General features: G+C 39.3%; 1 protein-coding gene across 1 annotated transcript; it reads right to left on the reverse strand.

The window, feature by feature from the left end:
* Positions 1-10,855: 10,855 nt before the first annotated feature.
* On the reverse strand, positions 10,856-11,338 carry LOC307048784 (large ribosomal subunit protein eL21-like; the record flags this gene model as incomplete). The annotated part of the gene is made up of 1 exon (XM_079697997.1): positions 10,856-11,338. The coding sequence occupies one exon, from the start codon at positions 11,336-11,338 to the stop codon at positions 10,856-10,858; it is 483 nt and encodes a 160-aa protein (XP_079554123.1).
* Between the last annotated feature and the right edge of the window lie 5,646 nt (positions 11,339-16,984).

A 16,984-nucleotide genomic window follows, 5' to 3' on the forward strand; every position in this document is an offset into this window, starting at 1 on the left:
GGCACCCTTTGGTCATTCTTAAATTTGAAAGAAAACCTTGGGTAGTCCCTTAGCCATTCTCTGATTTACCTCCTTCTAAATTGAAAGGAAATTACCCTTCCCTCTCACAAGCTCTGGAAAGCAGTGTGAGACCCCAAAATATGGAAGACTGAATAGACTGGCAGAAAGAATCTGAAGGAGTGATGTGTTCTCAAGCTCTTGCCTGAAATCTATTCTTTTGCTTTAAGCGTCATCTCCTCCAGGACGCTTTCCCTGACCTTCCTAGAGTCCCTCCTTGGGGCTCCCAAAGTAAACCATTGCTAATTACCTGTTTACTGCTCAAGGCAGGGACCATGGGGTTTGTTCTTCACTGGGTGTGGGAATTGATTCCTTGGTGAGAGATGTTTGCACTACACTAACTCCTGCTAACATCTGGAAGTTTACAAGCAATAAATCAACTGCATGTCTTGGACTATGGATAGGTGATCGACATCCTGGAAATACTCAAGGAGAAAGCAAACAAGATAATGTAACACAAAGTGAAATAAGAACTAGGTACCCTCACCGTGATTCTTTTACATCCATCACGGCTGCCCAGATTCCTTAGTGTAGAAATGCACATGATGTGCATTTTGTTTTTGTTACTGTTTCTGTTAGGATTGAAAACCTTAAATGTTAAGAAAATGTACAAAGAGAAAAGGTCTGATTATAGCAGCCTAGAGGGGAGTCACTTGGACTTGGGCCTGATTTCATGCTTCGCAGGATCCTCTAAGTGACCATGGACCTGTCCTCGTCCCCAGGGCCCTCTGATCTCTGCTTCCCAGACTCTCAGGAGGCCAGGCAGGAGCAGTAGAGTGAAGTCTCCAGTTCAAGATCATTAAGCATATCCTGCAGTTCCTCTGGCCTCTCTAGGGCATGAGGCTGCCCCTCCCCTACTTCCGGATTTTGTGTTCTCCTCCACATCATTGCCTGCCTGGCCAGACTTGGAGAGTGAATTGGCAGGCTCTGTTTGGGGGTGGCATGGGGTAGGTTGCAGACAGCTTGGTGCCAAGGAATGCACCCAGATGACCCAGCCACCCTACCACACGTGAACTCAAACAGCAGATATGGGTGTGTGTACAAATATCCAGATGAACTGAGTTCTCATCTGCATGGAGGGTGAAGGGGTGGTCGCTGCAGATGCCAAGAGGGATAGGAGCAGGTGAAATGGCCCAGAAGCATCTTAAGAGTTAGACCAGTGGCCACACGCATCCTGGAGAGAATGTTGCATAGCACCTGGCATTTAGTTGGTGCTTAAAAGTGCTAGTTAAAGCTAGTCTAAATTTGAGAGTTGGAAGGACTCTCTGAAATTATCTAGTGCAACCTCCCACTCAGAAACGGAATTCCATTTATAGCATCCCTGCAGGTAGCCACAGCTTCAGCATGCTCAGGCTTGAAGTCAGAAGAATCTAGTGTAAGCTATGAGACCTGTGAAAAACTGAGCCTCAGTTTTCTCCTCTCTAAAATGGGGAGAATAATTCCTCCCTTACTGAGAGAAAATGTAGACAGAGTGTATAACACAGGAGCTAGTACACTAGGTTCTCAATAGATTATTGTTAATATTATTATATTTACATCCATCACGGCTGTAATTACATTACATCAACAACAACCCAAAATGATCTCCTGGTCTTGTACGCTAGAACAGTGGCTAATGAAACTGAATCCCCCTAAAACTGAGTCCCCATTCTGAGTTTATGATTAACCTCTCTGTCCAAAACTATTCCCATCTTATCCCCTCTGGCCTCTATCCTGTGCAAACTAAACACTTATCACCCAGAGTCAGATGACTAAAATTGCTGTTGTCGATAACATCATTAATGTACAGACTCAGGTTGTTTCTCCAGGGCAAGATGAGCTAACAGACCCCTGGGTCATGGACCACCAGACAAGAGACACATAAACCTTTGGCATCCTGACTCCCAAAATTATGGTTAAGAAATGTCATAAGATGACTAATCCCAGCTTCTTTTCCTTCCCCTTTAATAACCCCTAACTCAAAGACCAAGTGGGAGTGGATCTGAGGCTTGGATCCCACTCCCTTGATTGGTGCCCTGCAATAAACTCTTATTTTGCTGCAACACCTGCTTTCAGAGTTTGGCTTTCTACATGGTGGGCTCATGAGCCCTTTTGCTAGGTTATAATTTGGCGACCATGAAGGGACCTCTCAGGTTCCTCTGAAGTTAGTGCCTGTGGTCTGTGGCCCTCTGCCAGTGCAGTCTTCCCTTAGCAGATCTGGCAACTGAGGTCTTTTGGCCAGGAGATCCAACTGGGGAATTCCTTTTTTGACCAAGCATCAGCAACCCTAGGCAATATTCCAGGCTTGTGGTGAAGGAATGGTTTTTGGATTAGAAGACATCTACCGGTAAACAACCAGCACAATGGTGTAGGCCAAAAACTTTTAGGTTTGTATATTGATGCCCTCCTAGGCCCATTGCTGGATATTGGGGGAGGGATTGGGTTTGATAAAAGTATGAGCCTAAGGTTGCTTTTGGAATTGGTTCGGCTTTAAACCTTTTGGAATTGGTTTGACATCTGTCGTGTGTGTGTGTGTGTGTGTGTGTGTGTGTGTGTGTGTGTGAGAGAGAGAGAGAGAGAGAGAGAGAGTGTATATTTCTATCAAAGAAGATGCAGTATTTTAATTGGCACACATGACAAACAAAAGTTCAGTTCCTAAAAATAGCCTTTTAGAATACTACAAAATTAGACCACCTTTAGTTATAGTTCCCCAAAACTGGGTTGCCAACTTGATAAAACATCTTTTCAGAATTCTGACCCTAAGGGAACAAGTGCTTCTAGGAAAAACTTGCTTTTCTCTACCTGTGCCTTTGAGATGTAAGTATTCTACCACGGCTCTCAGGAAATTTTATCTTCCTCTTATCTAGACCATTTCCAATTCCTCAGACTGAGAGAAAAAAAGAGAAAAGAGATCGTTTTAAACTTAACTTATTCCAACTGTTATTTATAAACTAGTGAGTTTTATATTATAATACCTGATTCATGACTAAGCTTTAAAATGAAGCTATGAGATTGTGTCTGTCTATATGTCTATGTGTGCATTACAAATATATGTCTTTTCCTTTGGATGGTATTATCAAAATTAATTTGTAAGTGAACTCTGTTTAATTGGCTGAAAGGAAATTAAGCGCTTATTTAAATTTTCAGAAATAGAAAAGATATAAAATAAACTAATACAAAAACAAGCACATATTTATTTTGTCATTAATATGATTCAATTAAAAACTAATGTGATGGGCTTCCCTGGTGGCGCAGTGGTTGAGAGTCCGCCTGCCGATGCAGGGGACACGGGTTCGTGCCCCGGCCCGGGAAGATTCCACATGCTGCGGAGCGGCTGGGCCCGTGAGCCATGGCCGCTGAGCCTGCGCGTCCAGAGCCTGTGCTCCGCAATGGGAGAGGCCACAACAGTGAGAGGCCCACGTAACACACACACACAAAAAAACTAATGTGAAAAAAATCAAAAAAAAAAAAAGAAAGAAATAGAAAAGAAACTAACCCAAATTAATTTCAGGTTCATGTGATCTGCAAAATATTCAGTATTAAATTATTATCTGGTATTAAAGTTAGTTTAAGGAACTTCCCTGGTGGTGCAGTAGTTAAGAATCCGCCTGCCAACGCAGGGTACACGGGTTTGATCCCTGGTCCAGGAAGATCCCACATGCCAAGGAGCAACTAAGCCCGTGCGCCACAACTACTGAGCCTGCGCTCTAGAGCCTGTGAGCCACAGCTAATGAGCCCACGTGCCACAACTACTGAAGTCTGTGCACCTAGGGCCCGCACCCGGCAACAAGAGAAGCTACCGCAATGAGAAACCCGCGCACCGCAATGAAGAGTAACCCCTGCTCACTGCAACTAGAGAAAGCCTGCGCGCAGCAACAAAGACCCAATGCAGCCAAAAATAAATAAATAAATTTATATTACAAAAAATAAAAAAATAAAGTTAGTTTAAGCTTGTTGGTTTAATTAATATAGACATGTCTTTAGAGTCATCAACATTAATACTTTTATTATACCTAGGTTTACTGAAAGTCAAAAAAGATCTTATTTCTTCCTTTCTGTTTTTTCTTTTTTTTATTGAGGTATTGTTCATTTATAATATAATGTAAGTTTCAGGTGTACAATATAGTGAATCACAAGTTTTAAAGGATATACTCCATTTATAGTTATTATAAAATATTTACTATATTCCCTGTGCTGTGCAATATATCCTTGTAGCTTATTTATTTTGTACATAGTAGTTTGTACTTCTTAACCCTCTACCCCTATCTTGCCCCTCCCCCTTCCCCCTCTCCGCTGGTAACCACTAGTTTGTTCTCTGTATCTGTGAGGGATCTTATTATTTCTGTTACAAAAATTTGTCATCAAGAAAAATAACTTGATATAATGAAATTTTTATAAGTAAATTAAATGTAAATGAAATGAGAGTTTTTAGGTAAACTCTTTAGGAATAATTATGTCTTAGGAATGTCTACTTAAAAATAATTTCTCCAAAATAGATAACTAATAACCTGCTGTAGAAAAAATAAATTAAGTTAAATTAAAAAAAAAGAATAAGTGTTAAGTCTTGAAATGATAGAATTATCTAAGGGAAAATGAAAACTTATGAAGAAAAAGAATCTCTATATAAAATGTCCTTGAGAAAATATTTCTGACTTGAAATATTATCCTTCTTCACCAGCGTTTGTTAAAAAAAAAAAAAGTCTCTCCAGATTTTTGGTAGCTTGAAGCTTTAGAGTTTTGCTAAATTAAGTTAAATGATGGAAGTTTATTAAATATCTAGGTCACTTCCAAATAAAATAAGAGACTGGAACATTAATTACTGAATGTAGGCTTCTTTTTACAGAAAGCTAAAGATATTTAGGACTATTAATAAATATTTTTGGTGCCACACCAAGATATTTTCTATAAGAAAGCATGTGTTTTTTGAAACCATAAGTACTGTTTATGTTTGCCAATCTACAGAATGCTAATGTAAAAGGCAAAAGATTTATATGACCTGAAGAGAAATATGAGTATGGATAGAATGCTAGTGTAAAAGACAGTTCATAACTGTTTCCTTTTAAGTTTTCACTAGAAACTAAGGTTTTTAAAGGTTAAGAATTCTAATTATTATATGTAATTAAAACTACTAAAAATGAATAAGGAAAACATCTTTGTATGTGAGGGAAAAGAAGGTATAAGGAATGGAAATGCATTTTATTAAGGGAAAAGAAAATAATTTTGTCCTAAAGCTGATTCTTTCTTTTTTTTTTTAATTTTTAAAATTTATTTTACTTTGTTTTTTTGGCCACGTCATGCAACATGTGGGATCTTAGTTCCCTGACCAGGGATCAAAACTGTGACCCCTGTGGTGGAAGTGTGGAGTCTTCACCACTGGGCTACCAGGGAAATCCCTCAGTATTTCTAAATGGGAAAGAAAATAAGGGACAAATTAATATGAATATAGAAAGTGTACAAGGTTTATAAGAAAAAAAGGGTCTTTAGAAGGGAATTCCATGTGTGGTCAGGACTGACTAAAATTAGAATACATTTAATTGATTAAGTGAATTTTAATATTAAAGATAAAATGGTGCACAACTAGAATTTGTTTCCGCTGTGTTAAGAGTACAGAGTTTTCTTGGAATATTGAGCTGCTTTTGATAACAGACTATAAGTTTCTTCACCTTTTAAGCGACCCGTTGTAACTTTCTGTATTACCTTTGAAATCTTTTACTATCACTTTGGTTAAGTGAATAAGTATTGTTTCACAGTGACCCATGATTCTATTTCACTCAGTGTTTTAAATTTTTTAAAAAATATTTTTGACAAACTTCCCAAATATCAAATTCTAATTGAAGTTCCTTTGACCTCCAGCTAACTTTGGGATGTTTCCAAGGACCTCTGAGGCATCTGAGAGATAGTAAACTAATTTAGGATTACTTGGAATGTTAAATTACATGAGAAACATTGTCAAATGAGTGGTAATAAACATTCTTAGGTTATATTGCATAGGTAAAATGGCATTAATATAAATTTTCTAGAAATTATATGAAATTTCTAAGATTTGAATATGTCCTGATATAATGTTATATTCCTTTAATATAGTATGTCACAAAAATAATCAGATTTCTTTGTCATTGCAATGTAATCAGATCTTTGTGCCTTTTTAAGTCTTTTGTCATTCATGGACAGTTATTGTTTTACACTAGTGCTTTTGCAAAAATGCTTCATCTTCAAGAAGATTCATAGAAAGGACTTTCTGACAAGTCCAGATTTCTGATAACTTTCAGATCATACTGCTGAACTGAGTAAGAAATTAAAGAATTCTAATGGAAAACCTGATGACTTCATAAAACTGTTAACAAAAAGGATTAGTTACATAGTACTGAGTGATCTGATTAATATGGTTATAATTTTTAATGTTTTTTTGGTCTGAAATACTGCTGGCTTTTAATCTATGTTTTCCAAATATAAGGAAACCATTCCCCTTAAGCTAATTATGACTTACAGCAATTTGGTAAATTATACATTTGTAAGCAGAATTGAAACATTTACCTTTTCTCTCTACCTAATCCCTCTAGAAATTGGAAACTCTTAAGTTCCCAATAGCCTTAACAGGTGAACAAGAAAGGCCACCTCCTTACTGGTGCAGGAATCTCAAGATATGTTAGGGAAACTGAGAAGAGAGGAATTCACCCAAATCTGTAGATATCACAGGCAGAATCTGATGGCAAGTCCTTGGCATGGCTTTCCCAGTCTTGAGAGGCTTCTTAAAAGTTCAATCTGAGGTATCTTATGAAAAATTCCAACACAGCTAATTTAAAATAGCCTTTGTGAATTCCCTGGCAGTCCAGTGGTTAGGACTTGGTGCTTTCACTGCAGGGACCCGGGTTTGATCCCTGGTCGGGGAACTAAGATCCCGCAAGCTGTGTGGTGTGGCCAAAAAAATAAAATAAAATAAAATAGCTTTTGTGATCCATTACATGTATGTAAATAATCAGGCCAAGCTTGAAACCAGACTTATGTTGCAAAAGAATTGGTCTTAATTTGGCTATATTTGGTAGAAATGAGGGTAATTTTAGAAAAAAAGATTATGTTTCAGTGGATATTAAATTCTAGTTTTGTTCATTGAGGTCTGTGTTTACTGCTTAAGACACTTCCCAGACAGCTCCTTCTTGGTATGTTACATTATTGTAAAGTTCAATTGAATTATTAAAAGGATACTCTGTTTGTTTCTGAAGCTTATCACAGCAATCTATCTTTGGATGAAGATCAGATACCCCAGAACTTGCAACGAAGAGATTATGCATATGGGAAAGGACTGCTCCAACTTAGAAGAAAGGCCCCATAATAGGTAGTCCTAAGTAGCTCAATATCAGTAAAACTGAAGGGAATTGACTCTTGACTTCGTATTTCCTTTAAGAAGGGCCTCTGCCCTGATCAGGCCTATAGAAAGGGCTGATAACCCCAAATGACATCAGCATAAAATGATGATGACAGCAGTAGTAGACAGCTGACCCAAGAATACAAACCAGACCCGTAAGACGCATCCTACTAGTTCAATTGAACTTTTTACCAAATGTATGTCTCCTTATCAAAATTGGAAGTTATTATTTTACTTGTAACCATACTATTGCCTCCAGTGTTCAGGATCAGTGGTCCCCAAACATTTTGGCACCAGGGACCGGTTTCGTGGAAGACAATTTTTCCATGGATGGGTGGGGGATGGTTCAGGCAGTAATGTGAATGATGGGGAAAGATGGGGAGTGGCCGATGAAGCTTTGCTCACTCACTCGCCCACTGCTCACCTCCTGCTGTGCGGCCCAGTTCCTAACAGGCCACCGACCGGTACCAGCCCACGGCCTGTGGGTTGGAGACCCCTGTTCAGGATAGAAAGAAAATTCTCTAGTGAAGTTGTCACAGAGTATAACTAACCATGACATATATCACTGCTTGCTTTAAGTCTACTGCTAGAAGCACATGTACGATATTTGTGCGACAATTTGGTATAGTTGATAAAAATGTATAGTCTATAAAATGTTTCCCCATTAGCATACCTCTGAGCTTGTTCACTGTGTCTGATTAGTTTTCTCTCAACGTGATAACTAGGCAAATATATATAAACAAAAGGAGGCACCAAGGGACATGGTGAACCTAGGGCAGGCAACAACCACCCTGGCATTGGGGGACAAGTATTTTTGATGATCAATGCTTTCTATTGAAAGATTTTCAAACACAAGGGGAAATGATAGAAGAAATTTTCACATATTGAAGAATACGGAAGTCATTCTGGCTTATACATGATTTAACTTAAACTTTATGCCAATTAGAAGCACCTGTTTTGTGGCCTATCAAACATGCATTGTACGTCTGCTTTAACCATTAAGGAAAAGAATGCATTTTGAAATCAAAAATAGACTAACGTTGGTTCAGGCATCCAACATAGAGCTGGATGGCCATTGTGGATATGGTTTCAGACACATTCCTGTATTACTGAGAACTTGAATTTTCTGAACTGTATCAGACTCAAGGACATCAGCTATTCTCAAAAACAATATCTTCTAGCAACTGCAACTGCAATCTTATGGTCTCAAAGTCTCCTCTTATAACTTTGGAAAGAGTAACAAATGAAACAGCTCAAGTCATAGCCTCCCAGCAGAAGGCACTAGGTTCTTTAGCCAGAATAGTACTAGACAATAAAATTGCTTTAGATTAGATTTTAGTAGCAAAGGGAGTCATATGTGTAGTGGCCAATAGCTCCTGTTATTTGTATATTAATACTACAACTGAAGTTAAAACCTACTTAGATAAAATTAGGCAACTCTTTACTATAAGTCTCTCCAGAAGTGCCAGGTCCAGACTGGTTTTCAGGCTTATTTTCTTGAATTTCTCAGGGAAGAAGATCTATTTTCCAAGGTTTCTTAAAGTTCAAGTTACAAAAAGGGAAAAAAGTTCAGGTTGTCACTCTTCCTCCTACTTCTAATTGGGTACCTGAGTATAAAATATGCTATAAACTATTACACCAAAATGGGTAGACCAAGGTACTAAGAATTTAATTATGCAAGATTTAGAACCAAAACCTGGAACGTGGGAATATTTCCAACTTGGTGTACAATATTTCCATTCATCAAATTGAGGCAGGACTATGCCCCTTTTCAGCAGAAAGTAGCCAGAGCAGTCATTGCCCCATTCCCTCAAAGATTTGGAGAAAGTCAAAACAGGAATAGGGATTGAAACTGAGTCCCCTCAAACCAAGTTCCCCTGCTGAGTTTATGATTAACCTCTCTATCCAAAACTTTATTCCCTGTCTTGTCTCCTCTGACCTCAGTTGTGTCCTAACTGAACACTGATCACCCAGAGTCAGATGACTAAAATTGCTGTTGTCGATAACATCATTAATGTTCAGACTCAGATTGTTTCTCCTGGGCAAGATGAGCTAAAAGACCCCTGGGTCATGGACCACCAGACAAGAGATTCATAAGCCTTAGGCATCCTGACTCCCAAAACTATGAGTAAGAACTGTCACAAGATGATGATTAACCCCAGCTTCTTTGTCTTTCCCTTTTAAAAACCCCTAACTCAATTACCAAGTGGGAGTGGATCTTAGGCTTGTCTTCCACTTCCTTGCTTGGTGCCCTGCAACGAACACTTACTTTGCTGCAAACACTTGCTGTGAGAGTTCTGCCCTGCTCAGTTACACTAGCAAAGTGTGTCCCTGGACCAGCAGCAGCTTGGCCTGGGAACTTGCTAGAAAAGCAGATTCTTGGTCCTGCTGAATCAGAAATTCTGGGGGTGCAGCTCAGTAATCTGTTTTAATAAGCCCTCCAGGGGATTCAGTTGCAGCTGCAGTTTGAGAATCACTGCCCTAGAACCAGAAAGGAAATGTCTAATTCCTATTCTACAGAGTGCCATTGACTACTTGAAGACATTCTTCATGTTCTTCCTAAGTTTTATTGTCCCCAACATTCTCTCCACTTCCTTCAGCCATTCCTCATTTACTATGTGTTCCAGACCCCTTGCCATCCTTATCTCCCCATCATATCATGCTCTGATTGTCAGTGACCCTCTTAAAAAGGGAAGCTCCCAGTACCACACCCAGGGCTCCCAAGTGGCCTAATCAGCACACAGTGCAATGAGTTTGCTGCCTCCTCTTCTCTAGAAAAGGAGAGTTTTGACAGCTATTTATTGAGTGCCCACTCTGTGCCAAGCACATGACATACAATAACTTTTTGTTTTCTTTATCGAGGTTAAACTTACATACATTAAAGTGCATGAGCCTTAAGTGAACACACTGAATTTTTACATATGTATTTACATAGCCAGGTGACTGCCACCCAGATCAAAATACAGAACACTTCCAGCACCCACCCCAGAAACAGTACTGTACTTGCTCAATGTTATGTCTATGAGAGTAGTAGTTCATTATTTCTCATTGCTATATAGGAGAACATTATATGCATACACCACAATTTATTTATCCTGTCTACTATTGATGGACATTTAGGTTGTGTCCAGTTTGGAGCTATTATAAATAAAGCTGCTGTGGACATTCATGTACTTGCCTTTTGGTGGACATAAGCTCTCATTCTATTGAGATAGTGCCCAGAAGTGAAATTGCTAGGTTGTGGGGTTGGTTTAACTTTAATAGATGCTGCCAGTTACCCAAAGTTATTGTATCAGAGTACAAACTTACTAGAGTTCCAGTTGCTCCACTTCCTTGCCAACACTTGGCATTGCCAGCCATGTTCATTTAATCATTGTGTTGGTAGTATACCAGTATCTCAGTGGTTTTTTGTTTGTTTGTTTTTACAATCCAGGTCTTTTATTTTCTTTACACCCATCATGCCATGAATTCATAGAGAATGGGCTCCAACAGCTTAGGCTCCTTTCCACTGGTTCTCACGAAGTGTGCTTCTCTGGGTGGAGCAGGCTGGAGCTTCAGTTGAACCCAAGTACCTCTCTCTTTGGCTTCGTTCTTTTTCTGATCATTTTCCTTCACCCGTTTCAGGAAGCTATCTTGACTCTTAGAGTGCTTAATATGCTCGATATGCACATTAATTCTCTTGGCAAGAATCTTGCCCTTAACTTGTTTGTTTACAATGATGCCAACAGCATGCTGGGTAACACTGTAGACTCTCCCAGTTTTGCCATGGTAACATTTGTGGGGCATTCCTTTATGAACAGTGCCCATTCCCTTGATATCTACAATATCACCTTTCTTGTAGATTCGCATGTATGTGGCCAAAGGAGCAACTCTGTGTTTCCTAAAAGGCCTAAAGAACATATAGCAGGTGCCCCTCCTCTTTCTCTTTGTGTTGGTCATTTTGGCAAATTACTGGAAGATGGCTGTTCCGGCCGAAAAGAAGCTATCTCAGTGGTTTTAATTTGCATTTCCCTCACAATAAATACTGTTCAGTATCTTATCGTGTGCTTATTGGCCACTTGCATATCATCTTTTGTGAAAAGCCCCTTCAAGTCTTCTGACTACTTTAAAAATTGGATTGTCTGTCTTTTAAGAACTTATTTAGGAGTTTTTGATATATTCCAGATATGTCTTTTCTCAGTTATGTGTAATAACTGAGTAATGGAAATATCTGCTTCTTGTCTGTACCTACGTTATCTGTAATGTTCACAACAATCCTGTGATATAGGCCTTATTATCCCCTTTTTATAGATTAGGAAGCTGAGACTCAGGAATGCACAGTATCTTGCCCAAAATCACACACCTAGTAAGTATTGAAGCTGAATTTTGAGCCCAGGTATCCCGATTCCAAATAACATGGATCCTTCCCATGACACCATCTGCCTCTCACACTCCTCCTTACACACCTAAGACTTGTGCTTGAGCTTATAGCTATTAACATTTTCCCCCACAGGAAGTGCTGTTGAACCAAGTCTTCCATCTCATTTATGAGCAGTCGATGTGTTGAATCCAAGTATAAGCCTTGGTATACGTTGAATAATGGAAAGAATCTGGACCTGGGAGTGGGTCAGGCCTGGACTATGTTCTGGGCCCACACTTGGCCATGATAACTCAGGGCTTGACACAATAAACCTAATTTTCTTCAATTGTAAAATGTCAAATTCTTACAGTGTTATGGTGGGATGAAATTAGAGCATATGCAAAGCCTCTGGTAGACACTCTTTGGGGCTGCTCACACTTCTCCGTCGCCTTCCCCTGCTCCTGTGTCTCATTTAGTTTTTCTTTGGGTTCCTCTCCCCTGCCAGCATGCTTTGGGTTCCAATTCAGCCATGCAGCAGAAGGGCTACTCCTCCAGCTGTTCCAGAGAAGGATGGCACCTCACATTCATAATGTATATTTACTAATACAATTGACCCTTGAACAACATGGGTTTGAATTGTGTGGGTACACTTATAGGCAGATTTTTTTCAGTAAATACAGTATTGAGGTTGGTTGAATCCTCAGATGCAGAACCTGGGATATGGAGGGCTGACTATGGGACTTGCGCATCCACAGATTTGGGTATCCGTGGTGGGTCCTGGAACCAGTCCTCTGCGATACCACGGGATGACTGTACTCACCCAAATCACTGAGAAAAATATTCAACGCACTGCACCATTCTCCACCCTCCTCTTTCCTGATGAACCTTTCCTTCAGGGCTCAGATGAGCTATACGTTCTACCGGGAGCTCCCCACCAACTCAGGGCTGCCTCTTTTGCCTGCCTTGTGTTCCCCCCATCTCCTCACTTACCTCCCTTTCTTGTGGTCACCAGCTGGGGTGTTCATAATGTGGATCAAATGTCAGCTCCTTGAGGATGGAGGTTGAGTCACACATTAATTCTCAGGGGCACTATACAGCACCTGCCTGGAACATAGCAGGCATTCAGAAAATATTAGCCATGCAAATATATGTTTAACTGTCATAACCTTGAACTTATGAAAAACTGAGGAAGAAATAATATTCATAGAGGATTCCATGAGGGATGTACGACTCTTCTATTGTATTTAGTCTGTAGTTCTCAGACTTGGCTTCTTGTCTTCCCATGGAGTTACGTCCCCATAAGCCCATTGTAAGTTGAAAATATCATTAAGTCAAAAATGCATTTAGGGCTTCCCTGGTGGCGCAGTGGTTGAGAGTCCGCCTGCCGACGCAGGGGACACGGGTTCGTGCCCCAGTCAGGGAAGATCCCACATGCCGCGGAGCGGCTGGGCCAGTGAGCCATGGCTGCTGAGCCTGAGGGTCCGGAGCCTGTGTTCCGCAACGGGAGAGGCCACAACAGTGAGGGGCCCACGTACCGCAAAAAAAAAGAAAAAAAATGCATTTAATAGGGAGATCCCTGGAGGCCTAGTGGTTAGGATTCCGGGTTTTCACTGCCATGGTCAAGGTTCAGTCCCTGCTCGGGGGACTGATATCCTGCAAGCCCCCCTGCCTCCCTCGCCCAATAACATATTTAATACACTTAACCTACCAAACATCATAGCTTAGGTTAGCCTACAATAAACATGTTCAGAACACTTACATTAGCCATTAGGCAAAATCATCTAACTGAGAGCCTATTTTATAATTAAGTGTTGAATATCTCATGTAATTGATTGAAAGTTGTACTGAAAGTGAAAAACAAAAAGGTCTTACAGGTAAGGAATGGTTGTAACTGTATTGGTTGTTTACTTCTATGATCCCCTGGCTGACTGGGAGCTTTGGCTCACTGCCACTGCCCAGGATCATGAGAGAATATTGTACTGCATATTGTTAGCCCAGAAATCAAAATTCGAAATTCCAGGTATGGCTCCTACTGAGTGCATATCACTTTCACGTCATTGTAAAGTCAAAGTATCAGGAGTCGAACCATCATAAGTTGGGGACAGTATGTATGTTAGCATCACTTGGAATCTCAAAAAAGTCAGACTTTCTGGTTGATGGAGTCTTGCGTTGGTAGTTTGCAAAAGCTCCCCAGTGCTTTCTAATGCACAGCCAAGGTTGGAAACCACTGCTCCAGAGAATCCACATTTTATCAACAGGAGCTGCTTGCATATCCCGCACCCTTTAGGCCCCTCATTAAAGTGCCTTTACTGAATTATCCTTGGACTTTATGCCTAGTTTGAGCAACTTGAAGATATGTGACTGGAGTTATGGTAGGGATGTTGTTGCCAATGGACCACTATACAAAGACACACAGAAATTTCTATTGGGCATCTGCACCAGGAAAAGCTGTGATTCTCCTGAGCAACCATTTCATGTTTATCTTATGCATGCTGGGAATCATTTAATTGACACTATTTCCAAGCTTGTAGTGGCTTCTGGAAAGCTCATGGTCAAAGTCATGATCCACCTTTATCACCTATATGGAATTATACAGTATATGTGCTGTATACTGACTTGATTCCTCTTTATTTTCTCTCCTTTTCTCTTCATCCTCCTTTCCTCAATCTTCCCCATAATAATGCTTTTTAACTGAGATAGAATTCACATACTCTAAAATTCACTCTTTTAAAGTGTACAGTTCGTGGTTTTTAGTATATTCACATCCCCACTACCTAATTCCAAAACATTTTCATCACCCCATTACCCATCCTCAATCCCTCTTCTCCTCAACCTTTGGCAATCAATGATCTACTTTCTGTCTATGGATTTGTGTATCCTGGACATTTTGTATAAACGGAGTCATATACTTATGTGGCCCTTTATGTCTGGCTTCACTCACATTGTAGCATGTATCAATACTTTATTCCTTTTCATAGCCTAATAATATTCCATTGTTCACAATGGATGTACCACATTTTGTTTTTCCATGGACATTTGGGTTTCCACTTTTTGGCTATCATGAATAATGTTGCTACAAACATTCATTTACAAGTTTTTATGTGAACATGTTTCAGTTCTTGTGGGTATATACCTGCAAGTGGATCTGTTGGATCATATAGTACTTTTATGTTTAACTTTTTGAGACTCTTTTCTCATTAAAAATTTTTAAAAATCTTATTGTATTGTACATCTCTCTATAAGCCACTACAAATCCTTCTTTTTGGAAGGAGGCAGAGTATAAATAAATAAATAAATCACAAAGCACTCCCAAGCCATCTGTTTAATAATCTGTGCTAGAATTTTGCCAGGATTCTATATTGAGCCATTTGGTGTATAGTTTCCAGAAATACCTTCTGTCTCTTTGTGAAAATCAGAACATTTTCTTATCTCTAATGTCCTCATCATTTACCCAGGTTGTTTTTCAGTCCTACCTGCAAGGTATTTCATGACCCTGTGTCTAATTCATCGGAATCTGGCCCCCAGAATTCATCTGCAGCCACGTAAGCTCTCATCTATCTTGTGATGTACTTAAATTTTTATATCCAAGTAATTCATGTACATGGTTAAAAATAAAGTAGAACAGAAGAGCCTGCAAGGAACAGTCCCACCTCATTCCTTCCCCCTCTAGTCCTGCTCCCCGAGGCAACTGCTTCTAAGTCTTTTAGCTCTTTATTCTGGGAATGACTTCTATATCTCTAAATAATGTGCTTATGTGGCCGTTTCTGGATTTCTCAGTTTAAAACATCCTTTCTTGATTTATAACTATGAAAAATAAGGATTTCGTTTATATATATCATCCAAATAACTCTCCCCCACCCTACTCACAACACGGTTGTATAGCTATTTTTATTTAATTCCTCTAAATAAAATAAAAATAAATCTGTTGATTACCTATGTTTCTTTAAGTAACACATTTATATCTTTATTTCTCATACCATCAGCTATTGATAGTAGTTTTGACTCACTATGTTGAAGGATAAGGATATCACTCCTACCTTTCCCTTTTAGCTCCCCTTCCCAGCTTCTGTCTTCTGAACATTTACTTTAAATGCTCAAAGTTGATTACCTGTATATATAATTTTCTAACCATAATTAAGTCTTCTGTGCTTTGCCTATTAGTTGGTTCTAAAAGTTTAAAACCAATAAATAATGTTTACATTTGTAACAATGTAAATGTTGTTTATTACAGAGCCAGCAATATCCTATAATTATGTTTCTTTCTTTTATTTGTTTTAGTTTTTCATAGTTTCAGATTGCCTTTCTTCTCCTTCCCCTTCCCCCTTCTCTTCTTCTCTTTACTTGCCATGATTATTTCTTCATGTTTGTTTCCTACTTTTCAGCTTATCGAGTATTCTATTTCTGAGGTTCCTCTTTTTCACAGGGACCTCACACGGGGCCCTCTCCATTATATGCTCTAATTTGGGCGTGTTGCTTTTCTCTTACATAGTTGTTGGTCGGGGACCTCTTTTCACTGATGCCCTTGACTGGGCTCACTGTTTTCTCTCCCCTCCCTCCCTCCCTCCCTCCTTCCCTTCCTTCCTTCCTTCTTTCCTTCCTTCCTTCCTTCCTTCCTTCCTTCTTCTCTTCCTCCCTCCCTCCCTTTGTTTTTGTTTTTGTTTAGGCTATCATTTTGCTGCACCACATCTCAGGTAATTTCTTAAAAAGGAGTGTATGTGTGTGGGGAGAGATAAATTAGGAGTTTGGAATTAATGTATATATACTACTGTGTATAAAATAAACAACAAAGACCTACCATATAGCACAGGGATACTCAGTGTCTTGTAATAACCTATAATGGAAAAGAATCTGAAAAAGAATATATATATATATATATATATATATATATATATATATATATATATATATGTAACTGAATCAATTTGCAGTACACCTGAAGCTAACACAGCATTGTAAATTTACTATACTTCAATTTAAAAAATTGTTATTAAAAAAGAAAGAAAGCAAAAAAGGAGCGGGCGGTGTGTCATAGATTTTCTGAGTCCCTAGCTTCTCAAAGTGTTATAGCTCCACCCTCACACTTGAATGATAATTTGGATGGATATAGGCCGCTTTGTTGAAAATTGCTTTTTTCACAGAATGTTGAAGGCATCAGTCTAGGCTTTGCTAATGAGAGCCCTGAGACCAGTCTGATTCTTATATTTTTAGAGGTAAATTTTCTTCTCCTCTAGGGAAATTTTAGGATC

Source organism: Hyperoodon ampullatus (genome assembly GCF_949752795.1).
Source record: "Hyperoodon ampullatus genome assembly, chromosome: 2".
Taxonomy (NCBI): Eukaryota; Metazoa; Chordata; class Mammalia; order Artiodactyla; family Ziphiidae; genus Hyperoodon; species Hyperoodon ampullatus.